General features: G+C 42.7%; 1 protein-coding gene across 1 annotated transcript; it reads right to left on the minus strand.

Annotated features, from left to right (window-relative positions):
- Positions 1 to 268: 268 nt before the first annotated feature.
- On the minus strand, positions 269 to 12,259 carry grk7a (G protein-coupled receptor kinase 7a). The gene is made up of 4 exons (XM_014139273.1): positions 11,476 to 12,259; positions 10,462 to 10,905; positions 2,588 to 2,868; positions 269 to 2,098 (listed from the first exon to the last, which is right to left on the minus strand). The coding sequence occupies exons 1-4, from the start codon at positions 12,070 to 12,072 to the stop codon at positions 1,759 to 1,761; spliced, it is 1,662 nt and encodes a 553-aa protein (XP_013994748.1). The 5' UTR covers positions 12,073 to 12,259; the 3' UTR covers positions 269 to 1,758.
- Between the last annotated feature and the right edge of the window lie 13,656 nt (positions 12,260 to 25,915).

The raw sequence follows: 25,915 nt of genomic DNA on the forward strand, positions 1-25,915 counted from the left end.
TCTCTCAGGGTTGAGCTCTATTTTCCCCACGTATCCTTTTCAGTAGCTAAATGCCATTTTGTAATGCATCTATTTTGTGGCTACCGAGTGGTGCAGCACTCTAATGCACTGCATCTCAGTGCTAGATGTGTCACTACAGACCCTGGTTCGATTCCAAGCTCTATCACAACCGGCCGTGATTGGGAGTCCCATAGGGCGGCGCACAATTGGCCCAGCATCGTCCAGGTTAGGGTTTACCACCGCAGGTAGTAAGAAAAAACACAAGCTGTAAAAGACATATATTTTTTTATTCAAATAATTCAAGTCCCTGATAAATGTCTGACATTCCTACAGTAGAATATGTAATGTTTTTCTCTCATATTATATTTACAAGTATATTTATATTCATAGTATAATTAACATATTTACTGTAAAAACATAATACTGGTCAAGATCTGGAAAGTTTGTCAATTTAAAGTTATATGAAATAAGTCTTGAGACAAGACAAAAGGGAAATGTGATTTTTTTTTTGTTAAAAGTTTTGAAGGCTAGCTAGCTAACTAGATTCTAACTTGAGATTTGTACATATATCTCGAACTTCAGACAAATCACATCAATGGAAGCAATTTTCTAGTTAAAGTTGCGCACACATATCTCAGGGAGGAAGAAAGCCCTAAAAATTCACATTTTGGGGGGGCTGGTACAAGAACACATTGCGGGCCTAGCCCAACTCCTCTAAATGTTCAACTTTCGAATATAGAGTCCAACAGTTTTTTCTCCACATTCCTCTCTCCTGACAAACCAGGGCATAGACCCTTCCCAAACACAAGAGTTGAGCATTCTTCCAGTCCTGACTAGCACCTAATCTGTGGATTTCTCCCCTCTCAGTGCATAAATATACATATTTATATTCATATACAACACCGTTTTAAAATAAAACTAGATGCTGGACTGTGAAGTCCATCTGCTTGGAAATGTAGTGATTGACTTCACTGGGTTTAAAGGTGACGAGTCACTGTAGGTAAGTAAACGTTACCTCTGCCACATTTCATTTGAAATAATTTCTGTTGGTAGAAATTATAATTTATTTGCTTTTGATTGCTTCCAGGTGAAATTTGTAATAAGGTGATGTGTCCCAAAAAAGTGATCACCTCTGCCTTTAGAGAGGCAAAAGGCATGTAGTGGGGTGGGGGGGAGTGAAAAAAAATGTAGCCGTATCACATTAAATTAATGCACCACAATCAAGAACGAGATCCCAACCATATTCCTGAACTAATTAATTCAGCATATCGTGCTCCATTGTGGCCATTGCCTAGGTTTGAGGTCTAGCACTGCTGTCTGCATATGCTAATCTTTCTGGTGCAGGTTGTATGTAACGAGAGGCCTGTATTTATCCATTAATCATATAATGTTTTTGTATCCACAATATGAATTTGTTGTATTTTACTCTTAGCAGCCCCTGTTGGCCAGGAGGACACTACTACATCATGTGAAACATCTGGAAGTAGCTGAAATCTGAAGAGACAATACCAACCTTGGTAAAGCCACCCTTTACCCTCCTATTTGCTCTGCAGCTCAGGGAACATTTGGCTACTAAAATCAATGGCAACCAACCCGTTCCAGGGAAGGATACCTCATCTCTCTCTCTCTCCTGCTGCTCTCCTCCCTTGTAAAATCATTTTTGTGTGTAATTTTTTGTTGTTGTAATTTACAGAACATGAGCGAATCAGTTGATGTGTTGGTGACATACTGGTGTGTATATGTGCCAACTTTGGTTGCTCACAGCAGTGTGCACGTGCCAGACTTTCCCTCGTCGTCACCCCCCCCAGCGGACTCTTTCCTGTTGGGGTCATTGAGCTCGTCAAACAGTCCCGTTTCAATCATCTCCTGTTGCCATGGAATGGCCACGGCTCCCGTGCCAATCTCCTTGAAGAACTTCTCATCGTTGGCATCGAACACAATGCCCTTGATCTCAGAGAACTCAGCAATGTCGCCAGTGTCCTTGGCGTACACCACGTTGGGCTTGGGCACCCACGGGGGGTCGATCAAACCAGCCTCCAGACGAGGGAAGTTGATGGCCTTGAACCACTCGTGTTTTCGGGGATCCTCGCCTCCTCCCCTGTAGAGGACAGAATTTTGACACTTCCGCATTAGGATCATACTGGCAGGTGAAGGCTAACTAGGCTTACTACACAGTTGACTAGTTGTTTTCAGAGTGCATTGGATAGTCTTGATTCTGCCTTGATCAATTGTAATGTAGGTAGTTGACTAATAACTGAGTTGAAAATCTATATTGTATCAGCATGCTAGCATGTTTGCCATCAACAGGGTTGGGGTCAATTCCATTTAAATTCCTGTCAATTCAGGAAGTACACTGAAATTCCAATTCAATAAGGAACATTTGGAACTGGAAATTGAATGGAATTGAAAAGGAATGGCCAACCCTTGCCATCAAGCTAGCCAGCTAGCCAAAACGCTATTATCCCAGTAATGGTGAGCTACCTGACTTGAAAGGGCTGTTTCTTAATAAATGACAACATCAGTAGAAAATAGAGAATTGTTATTATTGCAAATATTAGTCGTAGCCTGGACGGACCGATGCTCTTACTTGCAGCCCAGGCGTTCATCAGTCTTCTTCTTAAGGAACTCCTGGATGATGGCCTTGGTGGGCGCATCAAAGTTCTTGTGCTCCCATGGGGGTTCATCATTGATGATGCGACGCTGCACCTCCTCCTTCTCCACCTTCTGCTTCCCGGATTCGGGACCCTTGAATGGGGTGTAGGCGGCCACCATCTCGTAGATGCTGCAGCCCAGGGCCCACCAGTCCACGGACGTCCTATAGGGAACATCCTGTAGGATCTCAGGGGCCATGTACGCTCCGGTTCCAGCCTGGGACGGGGTAGGGGAGGTAGGAGAGATATTCAGGGAGTAGGGTAGAAAGATGTAGGAGACAATAAGAGGACAACTTATCATTGTACAGTATGTTTGAAATATATATCTTAGTTTTAGTTTGGCACATTTTCTATACACACAGACAGACAGACACACACACATCTATATGGATAACCATGCACAATCATAGCATTACAAATGTGAGTAGTAATACATCCTGTTGAGAATGATCAAACCTGTGGTCTTGTACTGTGGAGCAGGGATCATCAACTAGATTCAGACGCGGGCGATTTTTTCTTGAGCAGGGGCCGGAACATAATTACAAATAATTTGTAGACTGCAATTTGACCGTAATAATCCAGATACAATATTTGACTAAAACATAATAATTTCAAACCTTGCTTTGTATACGATCACATGTATCTCTCTATTATGCGTGGGAATACTTGAGAACAGATTTCCAAAATTAAAATCACTTGGAGCTAATTTCCTGATATTTTTACAGTCTTTTACAGCCAACAATGAACATAAAATAAAATACAAATGATTGATTTATTTTTGCTTAGACAACTTGGGGGGCCAAATAAAACCACCCGCGGGCCAAATTCGGCCTGCATGCCACCAGTTGGGGAACCCTGCTGTAGAGGATGATACCTTCAAAGTGTGCTTGCTACCACAGCCCTATAAATTAGATCTTTAGCATGATTTCAAGGGCTTCTCCCCTTGTCTGACTGGTATCAGATGTCTAGTAGATTTTATCCTGCATGAGTTTAAGCAGGCCTGCTTGCCAGGTTTCTCCTTGTACACTTATTTAAGAGGAATGGACTTGCCACTCCCATTCTTAAGTTGACTATTGACCCGGGGCTTAAATGCTAAGCACGTTGAAAGGATTTTTAATTTCATCAGCTATGGAATACTCCCTGTGATTGGTCAAATCAAAGCCCTCCAAATACCTGATTGGTCCAGCCTTGACGCAGTGAGGACATTGGCCAAACAGCTGGGGAAAACTTTGTCCTCTAATTCCTTGACTTTTTTGTAGATCCAAGGGCAATGGACAACGGAGAGATCACCTTGCTTACTCCATTGAGTACCTTGGGTACTCTGCATGACCTTTTCAACTTTTATTGTAGTAAAATGTAAGTCTAAATAACTTTAAAACTGCCCAACAATGTGGATATGTATGCCTTTACATGAAACCCCACAGGCAAAGTTATTTTATTGGGCTCACTAATACATAGTCAAGAAATAACAACGCTACACATACATTCTTTAATGTATGGTTTACCTGATTTTACCAGTCTGATCAGGGAACAGATTTGTGTAATGCCTGCTAAGAGGCTTAGAAGGCCAAAGCCAGCCAAGCCTTTGGGGGGTTAGCCACAGCTCCCTGGTCTGCCAAGGGGGACCAGAGAAGATCGCTGGATAATGAGCTTACTGGGCTTCTATAGAGCTTGCAACTTACTCTTTGCCACTATTGACCTGCAGAGGTGACCCAATCTGTAAAACTCTCTGACAAATCATTTTACAGGAAAGCTAATGGTAGTCTGGTTCACATGATTGATACACATACACACATCATCTTAGGAACTAGCACAGGAAAAAGTCTTCCACATATGCACTTTTCATCAAGTATCAGTTAAACACCCAGGTACGAACACAATTATAACAATTAACACAATTAGCCTTGTCTACTCTGAATCACCTAGACAACTTTGCAGTATTTCGTTTTTTTTTATGTGTTATTTTTTTTAACATTATTAGCCCAGAATTTTTTTGTGTTATTACATACAGCCGGGAAGAACTTTTGGATATCAGAGCGGTGGTAACTCACCGGCATTACCAACATTACGACCAGGAATACAACTTTCCCGAATTGGATCCTTAGTCCAGGGCAGTTGAACGGATTTGGCAGGTAGCCTAGTGGTTAGAGCGTTGGACTAGTAACCGAAAGATCGAATCCCCAAGCTGACAAGGTAAAAATCTGTCGTTCTGCCCCTGAACAAGGCAGTTAACCCACTGTTCACTGCCCGTCATTGAAAATAAGAATTTGTTATTAACTGACTTGCCTAGTTAAATAAAGGTAAAATAAAAAATTCCAGATGCTGATTCAAAATACTGCAGGTAGGGGAAGAGGTATTCGGAGTGGACTTCTAGTCCGACTAAGGAGGCGCACACACCACCCACCGCTTCGGAGTATATTACTCACTAATGTTCAGTCTCTGGATAATAAACTTGACAAGCTCAGGGCAAGGATTTCCTTCCAGAGAGACATCAGGGATTGTAACATACTCTGTTTCACGGAAACATGGCTCTCTAGGGTTATACTGTCTGAGTCCATACAGCCAGTTGGGTTCTCAGTTCATCACGCAGAGAGGAATAAATATCTCTCCTGGAAGAAGAAGGGCAGGTGTATGTTTCATGATTAACTACTCATGGTGTGATTGTGATAACGTAGAGGATCTTAAGTCCTTTTGTTCACCCAACCTAGAGTACCTCACAATCAAATGCCAACTGTATTACCTCCCAAGAGAATGATCTTTGGTTATAGTCACAGCTGGGTTTTTTCCCCTTCAAGCCGATACCATGATGGCCCTCAAAGAACTTCACTGGACTTGGAAAGTCCAAACTGGAAACCATATATCCTGAGACCGCATTTACTGTAGCTGGAGATTTTAACAAAGCAAATTTGAGGAAAACGCTAACCGAGTTCTATCAACACATTGACTGTAGTACTCGCTCTGCTAAAACACTCGACCACTGCAAGGCCCTGCAAGGCCCTCCCGCGTCCTGCATTTGGCAAATCTGATCACATCTCCATTTTGCTCCTCCCTTCCTATAGGCAGAAACTCAAGCAGGAAGTACCCGTGCTAAGGACTATTCAACAATGGTCTGACCAATCGGAATCCACGCTTCAAGATTGTTTTGATCACACGGACTGGGATTTGTTCCGGGTAGCCTCTATGAATAACATTAACGGTAGTTATATGGTGACTGAGTTTATCAGGAACTGTATAGAATATGATGTACCCACTGTGACTATTAAAACCTACCCTAACAAGAAACCGTGGCTAGATGGCAGCATTTGCGCAAAACTGAAAGCGCAAACCACCACATTTAACCATGGCAAGGTGACTGGAAATATGTCCGAATACAAACAGTGTAGTTATTCCCTCCACAAGGCAATCAAACAGGCAAATGTCAGTATAGAGACAAAGTGGAGTCGCAATTCAACGGCTCAGACACGAGACGTATGTGGCAGGGTCTACAGACAATCACGGACTACAAAGGGAAAACCAGCCATGTCGTGGACACCGACGTCTTGCTTCCGGACAAGCTAAACACCTTCTTAGCTCACTTTGAGGATAACACAGTGCCACTGATGCAGCCCACTACCAAGGACTGTGGGCTCTCCTCCATGGACGACGTGAGTAAGACATTTAAGCGTGTTAACCCTCGCAAGGCTGCTGACATGCCGAGGCGCGTCCTCAGAGCATGCGCAGACCAGCTGGCTGGAGTGTTTACCAACATATTCAACCTCTCCCTATTCCAGTCTGCTGTCCCAGCATGCTTCAAGATGTCCACCATTGTTCCTGTACCCAAGATATCAAAGGTAACTGAACTAAATGACTATTGCCCCGTAGCACTCACTTCTGTAATCATGAAGTGCTTTGAGAGACTAGTCAATGATCAAATCACCTCTACCTTAACTGCCACCCTCAACCCACTTCAATTTGCTTACCGCTCCAATAGATCCACAGACGATGCAATCCCGCCCTGTACAACTGGGTCCTGGACTTCCTGACTGGCCGCCCCCAGGTGGTGAAGGTAGGAAACAACAACTCCACTTCGCTGATCCTCAACGCAAGGGCCCCCGAAGGGTGAGTGCTCAGCCCTCTCCTGTACTCCCTGTTCACCGATGACTGCATGGCCATGAAAGCCTCAACTCAATCATCAAGTTTGCGACACAACAGTGGTAGGCCTGATTACCAACAACAACGAGACAGCCTACAGGGAGGTGGTGAGGGCCCTGGGAGTGTGGTGTAAGGAAAATAATCTGTCACTCAACGTCAATAAAACAAAAGAGCTGATCGTGGACTTCAGGAAACAGCAGAGGGACCACCCCCCTATCCACATCGATGGGACCGCAGTGGAGAAGGTGGAAAGCTTCAAGTTCCTTGGCGTACACATCACTGACAAACTGAAATGGTCCACCCACACAGACAGCGTGGTGAAGAATGCGCCTAAAACCTTCACAAACTTTTACAGATGCACAATTGAGAGCAACCTGTCGGGCTGTATCATTGCCTGGTATGGCAACTGCACCGCCCGCAACCGCAGGGCACTCCAGAGGGTGGTGTGGTCTGCCCAAAGCATCACTGGGGGCAAACTACCTGCCCTCCAGGACACCTACAGCACCCTATGTCACAGGAAGGCCAAAAAGATCATCAAAGACAACAACCATCCAAGCCACTGCCTGTTCACCCCGCTGTCATCCAGAAGGTGAGGTCAGTACAGGTGCATCAAAGCTGGGACTGAGAGACTCTCAGGCCATCAGACTGTTAAATAGCCATCAGTAGCACCTTAGAGGCTGCTTCCCTATATATACATAGACTTGAAATCACTGGCCACTTAAATAATGGAACACTAGTCACTTTAATAATGTGTACATATTTTGCATTACTCATCTCATATGTATATACTGTATTCTATTCTATTCTATTCTATTCTACTCTCTTTGACTATGCTGCCCCGACATTGCTCATTGAAATATAAATATATTCTTAATTCTATTCTTTTACTTTATATTTGTGTGTATTGTGTGTATTGTTGTGAAATTGTTATATATTACTTGTTAGATATTACTGCACTGTTGGAGCTAGAAACATAAGCATTTTGCTACACCCCAATAATATCTGCTAAACACGTGTATGTGACCAATAACATTTGACTTGATTTGATTTGAAGAGATGCTTCTAAACTATCTGTTTTTTTTGTTCTTTGACTTGCAAACTCCTGTACTGTGTCTTTGATCGGTCAGATTTTTTAATCCTGGTTTGTTGGGAAAACAGACATGTTACATTCTACATTCTCAATAGGCTACATAAGTATAGCCTATCTTTAAATAGCACAAAGGTGCTGTACACAAGTTTAGGCAGTATCTAAGGAGTTGAGGGGCTGGACAGAATGTACAGACATGTACACAAACGATCCCAGAATCCCTTTTCACTGTTGAGATCAGGGTTTGTTGCAAGAGGACACCCCTTGACATATTCCCTACCCAAACCAACCAAACCCCCAACTTGACTTTCAATGCAGTCACTCAGCCCCCAAAATGTTCATCCTATAATTGGCTGGGCTATAATAACCACTAAGGATCAAATGGATTATATAATGAAGGCAGAGTCTCCTCTTGGACAGATCCTTAACAATCCAGTAAGCCCTCTCCAGATTTACAGCAAATGCTTCAGAGACAGAGAGTGGGTCCAGATAGAATATAAATGGGGTCAAAAGTCACTAACCCTAACCCTGGCAGGACCCCATTTCCAGGGAAAACATCTTTAGCTCCATCATCTAATAGCTCATCCTAGGCAGGTATAAAAATTGTCAAAAGCGCCAGCCATCCAAGTCATAGACTGTTCTCTCTGCTACTGCATGGCAAGTGGTACTGGTGCAGCAAGTCTGGAACTAACAGGACCCTGAACAGCTTCTGCCCCTAAGCCATAAGACTGCTAAATAGTTAACCAAATACACTATATATACAAAAGTATGTGGACACACCTTCAAATGAGTGTATTTGGCTATTTCAGCCACACCGTTGCTGACAGGTATATAAAATCGACCACACAGCCATGCAATCTCCATATACAAACATTGTCAGTAGATTGGCCTTACTGAAGAGCTCAGTGACTTTCAACTTGGCACCGTCATAGGATGGCACCTTTCCAGCAAGTCAGTTTGTCAAATTTCTGCCATGCTAGAGCTGCCAAGTTTAACTGTAAGTGCTGTTACTGTGAAGTGGAAACTTCTAGGAGCAACAACGGCTCAGCCGTGAAGTGGTAGGCCCCACAAGCTCACAGAACGGGAACGTTGAGTGCTGAAGCGCCTAGCGCGTAAAAATCGTCTGTCCTCGGTTGCAACACTCATTAGCGACTTCCAAACTGCAACGTCAGCACAACAACTGTTCGTCTGGAGCTTCATGAAATGGGTTTCCATGGCCGACTAGCCGCACACAGGCCAAGGACTACCATATGCAATGCCAAGCGTCGGCTGGAGTGCTGTAATGCTCACCGCCATTGGATTCTGGAGCAGTGGAAAGGCATTCTCTGGAGTGACGAAACACGCTTCATCATCTGGCAGTCCGACGGACAAATCTGCGTTTGGCGGAGTTTGGTGGAGGTGGAATAATGGTCTGGGGCTGTTTTTCATGGTTTGGACTAGGCCCCTTAGTTCCAGTGAAGGGAAATCTTAACGCAACAGCATACAATGACATTGTAAACGATTTTGTGCTTTGGGGAAGGCCCTTTCCTGATTCAGCATGACAATGCCCTCGTGCACAAAGCGAGGTCCATACAGAAATGTTTTTTTCAAGATCTGTGTGGAAGAACTTGATTGGCCTTCACAGAGCCCTGACCTCAACCCCATCAAACACCTTTGGTATGAATTGGAACGCTGACTGCGAGCCAGGCCTAATCACCCAACATCAGTGCCCGACCTCACTAATGCTCTTGTGGCTTGTGGCTGAATGGAAGCAAGTCCCCGCAGCAATGTTCCAACATCTAGTGGAAAGCCTTCCCAGAAGAGTGAAGGCTGTTATAGGAGCAAAGGGGGGACCAACTCCATATTAATGCCCATGATTTTGGAATGAGATGTTTGACGAGCAGGTGTCCACATACTTTTGGTCAAGCAGTGTAGCTACCCGGATTATCTGCATAGACTTTAATTACACTAACTCTTTTCACATACGCTGCTGCTACTGTCTATTATCTATCCTGTTGCCTAGTCACTTTATCCCTACCTATACACTGAGTGTACAAAACATTATGGACATCTTCCTAATATTGAGTTGCATCCCCCTACCCCCATTTGCCCTCAGAACAGCTCCAATTTGTCGAGTCACATATTCTACAAGGTGTTGAAAGCGTTCCACAGGGATGCGGGCCTATGTTGACTCCAATGCTTCCCACAGTTGTGTCAAGTTGACTGGATGTCCTTTGGGTGGTGGACCATTCTTGATACACACAGGAAACTGTTGAGCGTGAAAATCCCAGAAGTGTTGCAGTTCTTAACACAAACCGGTGCACCTAGCACCTACTACCATACCCCGTTCAAAGGCACTTAAATATTTTGTCTTGCCCATTCTCCCTCTCAATGGCACACAGTCCATGTCTCAATTGTCTTAAGTCTTAAAAGTCCTTCTTTAACTTGTTTCCTCCCCTTCATCTACACTGATTGAAGTGGATTTAACAAGTCACATCAATAAGGGATCATAGCTTTCACTTGGATTCTCCTGGTCAGTCTATATCATGGAAAGTGCAGGTGCCCTTAAGGTTTTGAACAAGTTCTTAAAAAATCCAACTTCAAAAGGCTTACCTTCTGGGAGATGGTCTTTCCGGCGGGCAGCTCCACGGCCAGACCCAGATCAGAGAGTCGGCACTGGCCAAAGCTGTCCAGCAACACGTTCTCTGGCTTCATGTCACGGTATATGATATCCATATCATGCAGATGAAGGATGCCTGTGCAAATCTGTGCTGTGTAGTAGATGATGCGTGGCATCTCGATACCCTTGGTCTTCTCACTGACGTAATAGATGTGGTACCTGAGGTCACCGCCGTTCATCAGAGTCATGACAAGGCACAGATGGGTCTTGGTGTCGTAGGCGTAGGCCAGGTTGACAAGGAACAGGCTGTTGACCTTTTCCAGGATCTGCTTCTCCAGCAGGGCCATCTTCTCACCATGTTTCTTCTTCAGGCGTTTCTTGCACAGCTTCTTGGAGGCGTACATCTGGCCTGTGTTTTTCACCTGTACGGCACATACCTGGACAGAGGGAGGCCATGGGTTAAGAGGACTCCTGAATACCTCAGCAAAGCTCACTAAGGGTTGTATAAATGGCACCTCATGACACTAAGCTTTGATACTGCCCCAATACTCTAACAAGGAGACATTTGGTTTTTATTGACAATTCTCATCTTTCGGAACAACTCGATAATGATACAACCTTGGAAGTATGCATAGAAGAGTAAGGTGTGATGAAACTGATAAAAAAAATAATATCTGTTGGTCAACTTTTAGAGAGAGAGATTAGTTCTTAAAAATGAAGATCTGTTGGTCAACTTTTAGAGAGAGAGATCAGTTCTTTGCAAAGACAAACTGAGGTGCTAACTGAGGTGTATTTTGTACTAATAGACACTGTGCATCAGTGAAACTATGGGAAAGACTACATAGGATTAATCATTTATTTTGTGCATAGTTCTTGTGTGCATTTTCCTGTTGTCACAAAGGTTTTACATATTAATTAAATAGATAATATTGCAGATACATATTACTAACACATTTTGCACATGTTGCCAAGACATGCTGCTACTGTATTGGTTTCTACATGCTTACCTCTCCGAAACCTCCCTTGCCCAGAGTTCTGAACTCGTAGAAGGTTTTATCACTGATGGGCTGCTTCTCGTACTCCTTCCACTGCAGAAATTTGTCAAAGAAGGGGCTAGTTTGGTAATCCATGAAGGGTTTGCCTTTCAGAAACTCCCGTGTGGCTTCCTTCACCTTAACATTGATCACTTCATCAAAGTCATTGTCCGTCACTGCCTTGCACTTGTCGGCTACCTCCGCAGTGAGGTAGGTCAGGAAGTTCTTGGAGGTGTCCTTGCAGAACTTGTTCATCATGTTTGTCCTCTGCTTGTCCTTGTCAGCGCCTTCCGCCAGATCCCAGTCATTCAGCTCGTCCAGGAACTCAGCGGCATTGATGTACTCTGAGGTAGCAGTCAGGAACTGCCGGAAAAACCTCTTGCCGATTGGCTGCCTCTCGCAGAGCGACTCAAAGTTCTTATCCAGAGTTTCCCTGATGGCGGTACACTGCTCGGGCTTGGGTAGTGACAGACTTCGGCGACGCTTTTTCATCTCCTTGTCGTCGCCACCCTGGGCTTTCAGGTAGGCCGTGTTGGCCACAAGGTTATCCAATCCCCCCATATCACACATCTTGGCGGCTTCGTCTGATCTGTTCTACCTACGCGACTGGGTTCTTCAGCGGTTCCTTAGGATCCCTTGCTCGGTGCAGTGTGTTTCTGAGTGTGCGTGTCTGTGTGAGTGTGCGTGTCTGTGTGAGTGTGCGACTCACTCCAAAGCCAGGGTGTGAATGAGCGACTACACCACACGTACCTGCAGACCTAAGACACACTGACACACCCAGTAATTACTCATTCAGAATTAAATACCTGGGAGGGATTTTGACTTAAGGATATTTGTGTGTTCTATTCGTAGATGCTGGTCACGGAAAGGGAATCGTAAGAAGGTTCTCTCCTAAGAGGCTTTATGGCTCTCTATATTTGGCCGGTTGTCGACCTGTGACTTGTGGGGCCCATTGAGTTCTGTTGACTAAACACTAAGGGCGAGATGATGTGAAGAAAGAAGACGATCTGTCTGCACACTCTCATATACACAAACAACACACATACTCACTCAAACATTCCTCATCCACAAGCCCTTTTGTTTTCAACAAACCAACATTTATTGAAAACAAGGGAGGGATCAAGAGTTGTAAGTAGAGTATAGTAAACAATGGCCTTGTAAAGAACCAGGTCAACAAAGGTAGCTCTCTTGACTTTTTCTCTCTGTCTCTCAGTATCAGCAGTTCACTTCAGAGAGCTTACTCCTAATCTGATTGCCTCTCCTTCCTCCCCACCGCTCTTTCTCTCTTTCTCACGCACACGCGCACACACACACACACACACACACACACACACACACACACACACACACACACACACACACACACACACACACACACACACACACACACACACACACACACACACACACACACACACACACACACACACACATTGAACTCAGAGCACAGAGACACATTGTTGACTGCATGGGACAACTTGTTCTTAATTTGAGCTAACATACAGAAACATACAATTATTTGCATCTGTTTCTTAAAACTCCTCACATAGTTTAAAACGTTTTAAATGTTCTATTTATCTCATAATATAGCTATAATTTCCCACATATACCCTTACAATGAATATGACAGTTTATCCTCTTATGAAATTTTGAAAGTAAATGTTAAACCTTGAGCACTCTACCTCCCAGGGCTCCTCTGGTCTCAGCCATGTGACAGGCTAAATGGGGGATATCAAATTGGCGACAGATCAGAACGATTCATATCGTTTGGGAATGATTGGATATTTTTACTGTGGAGCCAGAACCGATTGATCTCCTAATAATCCCTGTTTGCTGTGTCAATGTCACTTAAATACAGTGAACCACGTAGACATGATATTGATGTTGCTCATACAGGCATTTTGCCTAACCAAGTATCAAATACACTACATGACCAAACGTATGTAGACACCTGCTTGTTTAACCTCTCATTCCAGAATCATGGGCATTAATATGGAGTTGGTCCCCTCTATGCTGCCACAACAGCCTCCACTCTTCTGGGAAGGCTTTCCACTTGATGTTGGAACATTGCTGATGGGGCTTGCTTCAATTCATTCACTAGAGCATTAGTGAGGTCGGGCACTGATGTTGAGCGATTAGGCCTGGCTCGCAGTCGGCCTTCCAATTCATCCCAAAGGTGTTTGATTGGGTTGAGGTCTGGGCTCTGTGCAGCCCAGTCAAGTTCTTCCACACCGATCTCGACCAACCATTTATGTTTGGACCTTGCTTTCTACACAGGGGCATTATCATGCTGAAACAGGAAAGGGCCTTCCCCAAACTGTTGCCACAAAGTTGGAAGCACAGAATCATCTACAATGTCATTGTATGCTGTAGCTTTAAGATTTCCCTTCACTGGAACTAAGGGGCCTAGCCTGAACCATGACAAACATCCCCAGACCATTATTCCTCTTCCACCAAACATTACAGTTGGCACTATGCATTGAGGCAGGTAGAGTTCTCCTGGCATCCGCCAAAACCCAGATTTGTCCATCAGACTGCCAGATGCTGAAGCGTGATTCATCACTCCAGAGAAAGCGTTCCCACTGCTCCAGAGTCCAATGGTCGGCAAGCTTTACACCACTCCAGCCGACGCTTGGCATGGACCATGATGATCTTAGGCTTGTGTGCGGCTGGTCGGCCATGGAAACCCATTTCATGAAGCTCCCGACGAGCAGTTCTTGTGCTGATGTTGCTTCCGGAAGTGATCCAGTTATAAAAGATTCATGTGGAAGTAATTGGACTTTCTGCTTATGTCCTGAAAGAAGAGGACATCTAAAGTTGTGTACTTTTTAGTTGTTTGACATTACATAGCAGTGCAAGGATAAGGGACATTGTTAATAATGAACATTTAGGCCTAATTAGCCATTCAAAGGAGAAGAATGTTACCACGACAATGTTGCAGACTGCATCAACACAGTAATGGGTGTCATTCTTTATTTTGGTTTGTTTGTTATTGTGATATCTGAGATAAATGCTGTAAGACTGCTAGGTTGTATTGCTATGTTTTCATTGGTTGTCTTCAAGTTAGGCTACACGTGCACGTGAGGTAGGTTACAGTAGGCTATTCTGTGAACCGTGAAATTGTGCCTGTTGAGTTGTTGCCTAAAACTGACAATATATGTTCATTATTTTAAAGCAGAGCTGTCTTTTCATTACTACTGCCTTGGGGTAGGGGGTCTAACCTGTCTTAGGTATTGGGATGTATTGCAGGTGGACGCTCCAATCTGACAACGCTCTGAGTTTACGAACACCCAGAGCGCACTCTGGCACTCAAGATTGAATTTCCGAACACACCCATAGTATAAACCAGCCTTTAGTCTAGAAGTCTTTGGTTGTTTAGTACATGGCCTCACATGTGAATCCTTAAAGAGATTGGTGGGGCTAAGGCTTAAGAGGGTGTGAACGATGCTGATTGGGTATAAACAAAGAAGAGCTCTCGTAGATTTACCAAAACATTCAAGGGCCATTTTCTCAGAAGTGAGGTACAAGTTTATAAACTTTCAAAGCAGAATTGCTTTTCCATTGTTCCTCAACTGTAGTGTATGATATACAATTTTCTCTACTTTTATCCAATGTAAAAAAAAAAAAAATTCTGATTTTGCTACGTAAGCCCGAATTGAGCCAGCTACATTTTAGGTTACTCTTGTTGCATGCGCATATGGGCATTGATGGATAGGCTGTGTAGGCTGGATAGGCTGTGTTTCCGCTGTAAAAATTAATTCCATAACCAACTGGGTTACTGCTAAAACCAGCTTTTGGTTGGTCTTAAATATCCCTATCAGCGCTGCCTGAAATTAACACTTTGGATCATGTTTCTTAGGACACACTTCAAATATTTGCACCCCGGCCATATAAGACTGGTGAATTATTGAATCGTTAGGGCTGGAAAATGCCATTGTGCCAGTTTTTTACATGACTTGCAAACTAAAGTGCTGTAAAATAATTATACAGGCATGTTTTTTCACATCCAGTGTCCAATGTCAAAAGATCTCAGTTTCCATGTTATTCCCATTTAACAGCCTTTGAATGTTAAATGAATAAATAAAAAAAACATCTCATGGTGCTTTTCCACCTATAGACTTAACCCACACCAGGGTGCCACCAGTGCTTTCTGTTAATGTCAGCTCTAGTGTTATTGTGTTTCCATCAGGAGTGTGACACTAAAGACATGTGGCAAGCAGAATCAACAACCTCTGCATCATTCAAGACCCTTGCTTTGTGAGAAGGTTTTAAAGTTCACAGTTAGCCATTGTTATGTAAATGCTCCAAGTCAATGCAGGTCCGCCAGAGCCATGGCCCAGTGAGACACGGGTGCCGGCCCGGCGAAGATGGAAACGGAAAAGTCTGAGCTTTTTGTTGTAAAACACTGGGTAAATGCTCAGTGGAAATACTTGTGTTTAGTATGTCACATATGCCATTTTGTTCATAAACAAAATGTAAGCACTATTTGCATGTTGTTCTGAATATGGCATCTTGCCTTGTGTATTTGGCTATTTTGTCAGACATGCCCCAAATCCCCAAACTGATGCTCTTACCCTGGGGCCACCTTACACTGCCAGCCTACTTCTAACGTCACTCTGTCACTCTCTCCATTACTGCCAATTAATACACCAGGGCCAAGCTGTGTTTGTGTGAAGATTCACTAGCTTTCTTTCTCATTTTCAGCATCTCAGTTTCTCTGTTTTCTCACTCTCTGTCTGTTTTCTTACAGGGGCAACTACATCTGTCAGTGGCCACACAAAAGCTGACTTACAGCAACCCCATAGTTACAATGGATAACGGGCCAGTGTTCCAATGTTCCAATTCAAACTTAATCAATTGATTAGTCATTAATGATGCCACCTACAGGGGGATTTAATGTTTACCCCTGTGACCAGAGGCAGGTGACGGGGGCAAATTACATCATCATTACTGGTCCCATTGGTTGGCAGAAACCTCAACCTAAGGCTATGGAGCTATATAGGCTAATTCAGTCCGATAAACCTAAGTTAATATGAGCTTATCCACGCCCAAAGTGTCCCCAGCTCCCAGTGCAGTGCGTAAGACCAGGGGGTAAACGTCTTGTCCATGGCTAGTACGCTCTAGCTAGGAGCTGCGGCCCCAGTTCTCTCCAGTGTCACGTTGTACACAAGCCAATCACTCGCCCATGATGCACTTAAGTGGGGGTAGTGGGGGAGAGCCTGTGTCAGTGCCAAAGTTTAAGCTGTTGTGACAGACATTAAAGCTACAGAGGGGCGGCAGCGTAGCCTAGTGGTTAGAGCGTTAGACTAGTAACCGAAAGGTTGCAAGATTGAATCCCTGAACTGACAAGGTACAACATCTGTCATTCTGCCCCTGAACAAGGCAGTTACCTCACTGTTCCTAGGCCGTCATTGAAAATAAGAATTTGTTCTTAACTGACTTGCCTAGTTAAATAAAGGTCAAATAAAAAAGCTACAGTGGATGCCTTTGACGTTTGCATAGACTTGAGCAGATGTCCTATTATGCTGATTTAGCGTTCAAGTTTTAATACACGGACACAAATTCCTGCAGAAAATCTGTGATATTTTCTTAGTGATATATCATGTAATATTATGTATGTTATGTTATTGGTATGTTATTAATGAAATTGAACATTTTGCTCTCATGAATATAACGACAGGTGCTAAGAGGTCAGTTTCACGTCCTTTCACGACAAATGGATTGTTGGTAGAGCATGGTGCTAGCAACACCAATGTTGTGGGTTCGATTCCCACTGTGGCCGCCTATATGAAAAATGTATGCATGTAAGTTGTTTTGGATAAAAACATCAGCTAAATGGCATATATTATTATATTATATTACTAACCCACAGACACCTCAACAACTAACAAATTCACCTACAGGGACAACTCGACAACAAACAAATTCACCCACAGAAACACCTCGACAACAAACATATTCGCCCACAGAAACACCTTAATAACAAGTAAATGATCGTACAGGGACATTTTGACAACAATGTTATGCACTCGCATTAACAAACACACATTTATGCATTGCTTTTTATACATTTGTGAAGTGCATGGAGACTTTCTAAATACTGTACAGTAAATAATATACACAGTGCCTTCAGAAAGTATTCACACCCCTTGACTTTTTCCACATTTTGTTTTGTTACAGCCTGAATTGACAAAATTGATTAAATTAAGGTTTTGCGTCACTGGTCTACACACAATACCCATAATATCAAAGTGGAATTATGTTTCTAGAACTTATTACAAATTTAGAAAAAATTAAAAGCTGAAATGTCTTGAAATGTCAAATATTCAACACCTTAGTTATGGCAAGCCTAAATAATTTCAGGAGTAAAAACTTGCATAAAGGGATACCTCAGCAATTTGGCATTGAGGGCCTTTATCTACTTCCCCAGAGTCAGATGAACTTGTGGATACCATTTTTATTTCTCTGTGTCCAGGAAGAAATTAAGAGATATTTTTGCGAGCCAATGCCAACTAGTTAGCAATTGCGCAAGCGCTAGTTAGGGACTTCCTTCAAACTGCACTGTTGGCTGGCTGGAATAAAAACCACCATTGGCTGGCTGGCTGCTGTCTGGTTGACCGTTGCTAGCTGTCATCTTCATCTCAACCAATTTGCATCCCGGCTACCTCCTTTTCCTCCTCTACCTGTACTGCCACTGCCTCGATCGGCTGATCAGGCAATTTTTTTATTTTATTCACTGCTTTTCTCGATTTGGCTAACTGAGATTGACAATTTTTATTCACATACTGTAGGGATATTTGAGATTTTAAGTGGATTCTTCGCAGGATATATTTTCAGAAAAGGGAGTGCTGCCAGATATGGCTTTTAAATGCCAGTAACTAATCGGATGTCAGGAAGTTACTCACCTTTCAGCAATAAGCACTACATCTACAAAGGATATAGCCCTGTATGGACTAGCTAAAGATATGCTCTTGGAAAACAAGCTTTTGAATGATATATGATTCAACTTGCAGAGTTTTAAAATTTGAAGTTGAAGTTCTACATGAAACATGCTAACAATAACTACATTTATGATAGATGTAGTTGACGGAGTTGGGTTAAAATGATATAAATCAAGTATGTATATACATTATTGATGATTTATTTGTATATTTTATGAAAGTATGGAAGTTATAATTGCAAAATATCCCAAAATCTGAAAATGGACAAATGGAAGCTAAATCGACTTTTGCCTGTGGTGCATGGCATTATTAACAAGTCACATAATCATTTGAATGGATTCACTCTGTGTGCAATGATAGTGTTTATGAATGACCACCTCATCGCTGTACCCCACACATACAATTTTCTGTAAGGTCCCTCAGTCGAGCAGTGAATTTCAAACACAGATTCAGCCACAAAGAACAAGGAGGTTTTCCAATGCCTCACAAAGAAGGGCACCTATTGGTAGATGGGTAAAAATAAAAAAGCAAACATTGAATATCCCTTTGAGCATGGTGAAGTTATTAATTACAATTTGGATGGTACATCAATACACCCAGTCACTACAAAGATACAACCGTCCTTCCTAACTCAGTTGCCGGAGAGGAAGGAAACCGCTCATGGATCTCACCATGAGGCCAATGGTGACTTTAAAACAGTTACAGAGTTTAATGGCTGTGACAGGAGAAAACGAAGGATGGATCAACAACATTGTAGTTACTCCACAATACAGAGTGAAAAGAAGGAAGCCTGTACAGAATAAAAATATTCCATATAACGCATCCTGTTTGCATAAGGCTCTAAAATAAAACTGCAAAAAATATGGCAAAGAAATGTCATTTATGTCCAGAATACAAAACGTTATGTTTGGGGCAAATCCAACACAACACATCATTGAGTACAGCTCTTCATATTTTCAAGCATGGTGGTGGCTGCATTATGTTATGGGTATGCTTGTCATCGGCAAAGACTAGGTAGTTTTCAGGATAAAAAAATTACGTAATACAGCTAAGCACAGGCAAAATACAAGAGGAAAACCTAGTTCAGTCTGCTTTCTGCCAGACACTGGGAGATGAATTCACCTTTCAGCAGGACAATAACCTAAAACACAAGGACAAATATACACGTGAGTAGCTTACCAAGATGACATTTAATGTTCCTGAGTGCCTTAGTTACAGTTTGACCTAAATCGGCTTGAAAATTGATGCCAAGAATTACAAATGGCCGTCTAGCAATGATTAACAATTAACTTGTGTCAGGCGGTGGGTAACTGGTGCAGTGAATCAGGCGCAGGAGAGCAGAAATGAGTGTACAAGGTATTTAATTCCACGACAGCACCAGTATACAGACAATACTCAAGGTGCGGAGAAATACCGGTCACTCGAAAATAAAGGGCGTAAATACATAACCCGGCAAACATAACCAGCCAACAAGTACCGACATGAACAATCAATAAACACGCACACTAACATGTGGGAAACAGAGGGTTAAATAATAAACATGTAATTGGGGAATAGAAACCAGGTGTGTAGAAAACAAAGACAAAACAAATAGAAAATGAAAAGTGGATCGGCGATGGCTAGAAGACCGGTGACGTCGACCGCCGAACGCCGCCCGAACAAGGAGAGGGACCGACTTCGGCGGAAGTCGTGATAACTTGACAGAGCTTGAAGAATGTTATAAGATTAATTTGCAAATACTGTACAATCGAGGTGTGCAAAGCTCTTAGAGAATTACCCAGAAAGACTCAAAGCTGTAATCACTGCCAAAGGTGATTCTAACATTATTGACTCAGGGGTGTGAGTGCTTATGTAAACTAGATATTTCGGTATTACATTTGCAAACATTTCTAAAAACATGTTTTTACTTTGTCATTATGGGGTATTGTGTGTAGAAAAATTGATTTAATCCACTTTGAATTCAGGCTGTAACACAACAAAATGTAGAATGTGGGTTTGAATACTTTGTGAAGGCACTGTATAATTAATATCAACCATGACAAATGAACTGTAAGTAGCACATATTTCAGTGCTTGCACATACAGTATTGGCCAAAAGTTTTGAGAATGACACAAATATTAATTTCGACAAAGTTTGCTGCTTCAGTGTCTTTAGATATTTTTGTCAGATGTTACTATGGAATGCTGAAGTATAATTACAAGAATTTCATAAGTGTCAAAGGCTTTTACTGACAATTACATGAAGTTGATGCAAAGTGTCAATATTTGCAGTGTTGACCCTTCTTTTTCAAGACCTCTGCAATCCGCCCTGGCATGCTGTCAATTAACTTCTGGGCCACATCCTGACTGATGGCAGCCCATTCTTGCATAATCAATGCTTGGAGTTTGTCAGAATTTCTGGGTTTTTGTTTGTCCACCCGCCTCTTGAGGATTGACCACAAGTTCTCAATGGGATTAAGGTCTGGGGAGTTTCCTGGCCATGGACCCAAAATATTGATGTTTTGTTCCCCGAGCTACTTAGTTATCACTTTTGCCTTATGGCAAGGTGCTCCATCATGCTGGAAAAGGCATTGTTCGTCACCAAACTGTTCCTGGATGGTTGGGAGAAGTTGCTCTCGGAGGATGTGTTGGTACCATTCTTTATTCATGGCTGTGCTCTTAGGCAAAATTGTGAGTGAGCCCACTCTCTTGGCTGAGAAGCAACCCCACACATGAATGGTCTCAGGATGCTTTACTGGTGGCATGACACAGGACTGATGGTAGCGCTAACCTTGTCTTCTCCGGACAAGCTTTTTTCTGGATGCCCCAAACAATAGGAAAGGGGATTCATCAGAGAAAATGACTTTACCCCAGTCCTCAGCAGTCCAATCCCTGTACCTTTTGCAGAATATCAGTGGCTTCTTTGCTACCCTTCTTGACACCAGGCCATCCTCCAAAAGTCTTCGCCTCACTGCGTGCAAATGCACTCACACCTGCCTGCTGCCATTCCTGAGCAAGCTCTGTACTGGTGGTGCCCCGATCCCGCAGCTGAATCAACTTTAGGAGACGGCCCTGGCGCTTGCTGGACTTTCTTGGGCGTCCTGAAGCCTTCTTCAAAACAATTGAACTGCTCTCCTTGAAGTTCTTGATGATCCGATAAATGGTTGATTTAGGTGCAATCTTACTGGCTGCAATAGCCTTGCCTGTGAAGCCCTTTTTGTGCAAAGCAATGATGACGGCACGTGTTTCCTTGCAGGTAACCATAGTTGACAGAGGAAGAACAATGATTCCAAGGACCATCCTCCCTTTTGAAGCTTCCAGTGTTATTTGGACTCAATCAGCATGACAGAGTGATCTCCAGCCTTGTCATATTGGGTCATCTTTAAAACTCAAGGCCTGAGATTTATAGTTACACAGTCTGTCAAATTGAAAGGCAAGTGTATTGAGTGTTACCTGCAGCTGTTGGCGACACAACTCATGATGAATATGCAAATTTGCTAATTATCAGTGTTGGGGAGTAGTGAACTACATGTAGTTTAACCAGTAATTAAACTACATTTTGCAGTAGCTTGGTGGTAGTTGAACTAAATTAAAATCTTGTTAGTGTTTTCAGTAGTTAATAACTTTTTTTGCCATGTAGCAGTGTAGCTAACTACTGGAACTACAAAAGAGAAGAAAATATGGGGGAAATAGGCAATCTTTTCCTTTCTTTTTCAGCACCAGACCTGCCTAATTCTCACTTGAAGCATAGTTTTTATGTTTAGTAGGCTAAATTACACATTATTTTAACACCTGACCCCAGAGTGATCTATTCTTGCAATTTGTAGTCTATGACATTTCAGATTTAGATATGATAACTTTTTGACCATGTACTAGGCCTTTAAATGCATAAAAAATTTGGAAATCCTTGCGTATAAAAATGTATTGAATTGGTAACACAATCTATGATTTGCACTGTGAATACTCTCCAAAAATATAAAGACCACAGAAAACAAATAAATGGCTATAAATCCATATATGATGCATGCAGCAGGTTTCGACTACATCTTTTCAGTCAATGCAACCAGGCTGTATTACAACCGGCTGTGATTGGGAGTCCCATAGGGTGGCGCACAATTGGCCCACTTTCGTCCAGGCTTGGCCGGGTTTAGGCTGTCAGCCTGAATGTGACATACAAGCGATGGGTAGTGGAGCAGCCGCAGGATGGACAGGTAGATGTTGAGGGTCATGAGTGTGAGGGTGATACCCATGCCATGGCCCAGAGACACCTGGAAGTCAAAGTGGACCCAGCAGCTCAGGCAGCTGTCAGATCCACATGAGATCCACATCATAGTTGGAGTCATTGGACACCGCTTGTGTCTGATTGTGAGGTCACAGCGGTGAAAAACAAATTGGGAATTCACCAAACCCAGGTAATGGTGCCACTGCCAACAACTATGGGTGTCTATCTATGGGAGCCGTGGCTGCTAGCCCTTTGCTTCAGGTAACTGTTACCTTCTCCATCCTTCTCCCACTTTTTCTGTCACGTGTCACCCTCTTCATGCATTTATAGATTCTTTATCAACTGCCTCCAAATCGATTGGCTTAGTGGAATAAATTGTTCAGAGTCAACACCTGCCTCTCAGCATAGCAACATTACCATATTTAACAGTAGGTCAAGCAAGTAGGCCTGTGCTATGTGTATGTGAGACAGGACACTCGACCTGCACCAGGAGGGTTAGTGACAGTGAATATCCATAAGTGGAATGGAAGTCAGGCTAAATCACTTTCCCTATTGTTAGCTACTACCATGTTTGTACATGTTCATTAATAAATAAATATTCAGGATGTTAAAATTATTGGACCTCTTGGTCCTCAAGTTGTTTAGCCTAGATAAGGATATTCAATGGAATATAGGCCTAGGTCATGAGCATGTTTAAAATATTGTGATATTGTAAACATACATGTACATTTCATATATACATTTACAAAATAAATTAGGAATAAAGTTCTGTTATGAGGACACAGCTGAGAGGTACAGGGTTTTATCCTTTTATTTTCAGAAACATGCACTCCCTGAATCATTCCACCAAATGGTAGTACTGCTCGTGCAATAATGTATAGGGCATAAGACTGTCGCACATGTGCAACAGCAGCTAAAAATGCATTTTAACATCTCCAATCATTGCCACAACATCCTTTGCTGCAAGACAACTGACCCTCTTCCAACACAGCCACTGATTGAAAGACAAAACACAAACAAACATGGTTTTGCAGGGTAGCAGCATCACATTTCCATCCAAAAGCAGCAGCCTGGTTTGTTAGCATAACATAAAACATTCATTTATCAAACATTCAGCAGTCATCATATTTGTCAAAAATGACTTGTACAGTCTCCATCCGAGACCAATCCCAACCTCTAGTCCTTTTTGCATGGAAACCTCAAGGAATCTATATAGAGTGAAAATATCAAACAAAAAAACGAATTTCAATGAGGTCCCTGAATCAGAGCTCCAGTCCCCTCTTCCATAACCTGAGTCCCCTTGTGACACACTCTGACCCAGTCACCACACAGCGTCTTTACAGAACTGCTCCGCCCCAGCGTTGCTCGGAACCTGGCTCTATATCAGCAGCGGGGCTCTTTGCGTCCTCCCTGCGCTCCACCATGATGTATACATCGTAGCTCTCTGGGTCTGTACAGAGTTGCTGTTGCTGGCTCCTCTGCCTCCTGCGGCTGATCAGTGTCTGCAGCTTGGCCAACACAGAGCCAAAGTGGCCCCGCACCACTTGCTCACAGAACACCTCCAAACCACATATTTGACAGACGCACAAAGAACAGTGGTTAGGGACAGAGACAAGGGTTTGCGGTCAATCATTCAGTTAAATAATCATCAGGGGTTTAAACCACACAAGCAAAAACTGACAGACGCTCCAGGTAGTCATAGTGGGCCTGACACAGTGCCTGGCTGAACTGAAGGATCCGTGGGCCAAACACCACACTCACATATCTTGCATTACTCATCTCATATGTATATACTGTATTTTATACCATCTATTGCATCTTGCCAATGCCGCTCTGTCATTGCTTATTCATATATTTCTATGTATACTGTATACTGTATATTCATATTCCTTTACTTAGATTTGTGTGTATTAGGTAGTTGTTGTGGAATTGTTAGATTACATGTTAGTGTTAGATATTGCTGCACTGTCTGAACTAGAAGCACAAGCATTTCGCTACACTCGCAATAACATTTGCTAATCATGCATATGTGACCAATAAAATTTTATTTAATTTGACCTGATCTGGGTAACCATCACTCAGACAGTACCTGTTACAGGTGCTTTGTAGACCATAGCTGTGTTCGAATACTCATACTACTCACTCTAACCGCCCAAAATATGAAGTATACACGCAGAGAACACAATTTCCGTTCTTTAGGGCCCATAATGCAATTCTACAGAAAATGGGCGTGGCTTCACATCATTTTCAGATTTGAAGAAAATAGCAGATACAAATTAATTGCTTTAACTAACAAAATGTTGAGCAATGTAATAAAGTAATTACTTTTCAAATAAGTAACCTTACATGTTATGTTGGCTGACAATTTGTTAGCTACGTTGTCCTTACGAAACACAAAGCATATCATTACAGCAGTATGTACCGGTATGTTAGCTAGCTATCTAACGTTAATTGTCTACTTACACATCAAACTTGCCAGTATATTAACTACAAACTATGTAACTAACTACCCAACGTTTATTGACTTGACAATTCCCGTAAATCTTAGCTTAGCTAAATTGTATAGTCGTGCATTTTCAATGGACATTCGGGTGCTTTTGTAAATTCGCTCTGGCTATCTACTCAGATTTCAGAGCACTCTTGTCTGAGCGTACGAGAGCGCAGAATAATGAATTTATCAGCGCTCAACACCAGTTGAATATGGCCGGTGTCATTTAACGTCGGCAAAAAAAGCGTAATTAAATTGTTGCCAGCAACACAGGTAGTGACCAACACGTTGGATTACATGAAAACTGCCTAACCAACTCTGATAGGGCGAGTAAAATGGTCACTCTCATTTGTGTCTGGAAGTAGCTAGCAAGCTAGCCAACGTTAGCTTGGGTTCTCGACTGCCGTTGTAAGGTCAGAACACTCAAATCAACCACACTCCTCGGCTCGAGCATCCAGTGTTCGCTACAAGAGCGAAATGCTCTGAATTTACAAACGGACAATCTGACAACGCTCTGAATTTACGAGCGCACCCTGGCACTCCAGATTGAATTTAAGAACACAACCTGAATCGTAAAATGTCTAACTAGTAAAGTGTTAACCTAACGAGCTAAACTCAGCAAAAAAGAAACGCACTCTCACTGTCAACTGCGTTTATTTTCAGCACTTTGACAGGTAAATATTGAAACTATAGCCCTAATATTTAGCTAATGACTGGCCTAATATCTAGCTAATAAACTCAGCAAAAAAAAGAAACGTCCTCTCACTGTCAACTGCGTTAATTT

The sequence above is a fragment of the Salmo salar genome, chromosome 14 (assembly GCF_965601325.2).
Source record: "Salmo salar chromosome 14, fSalSal1, whole genome shotgun sequence".
NCBI lineage: Eukaryota > Metazoa > Chordata > Actinopteri > Salmoniformes > Salmonidae > Salmo > Salmo salar.

What these genes read in the sequence shown, in the direction of transcription:
- grk7a (XM_014139273.1), bottom strand. Translation starts at nt 12,072, where the DNA reads ATGTGTGATATGGGGGGATTGGATAACCTTGTGGCCAACACGGCCTAC. An exon ending in GCAAGGGAGGTTTCGGAGAG is followed by an intron (nt 10,906 to 11,475) that starts GTAAGCATGTAG and finishes CCCTCTGTCCAG; the next exon opens with GTATGTGCCGTACAGGTGAA. An exon ending in GATGAACGCCTGGGCTGCAA is followed by an intron (nt 2,099 to 2,587) that starts GTAAGAGCATCG and finishes TGTCCTCTACAG; the next exon opens with GGGAGGAGGCGAGGATCCCC.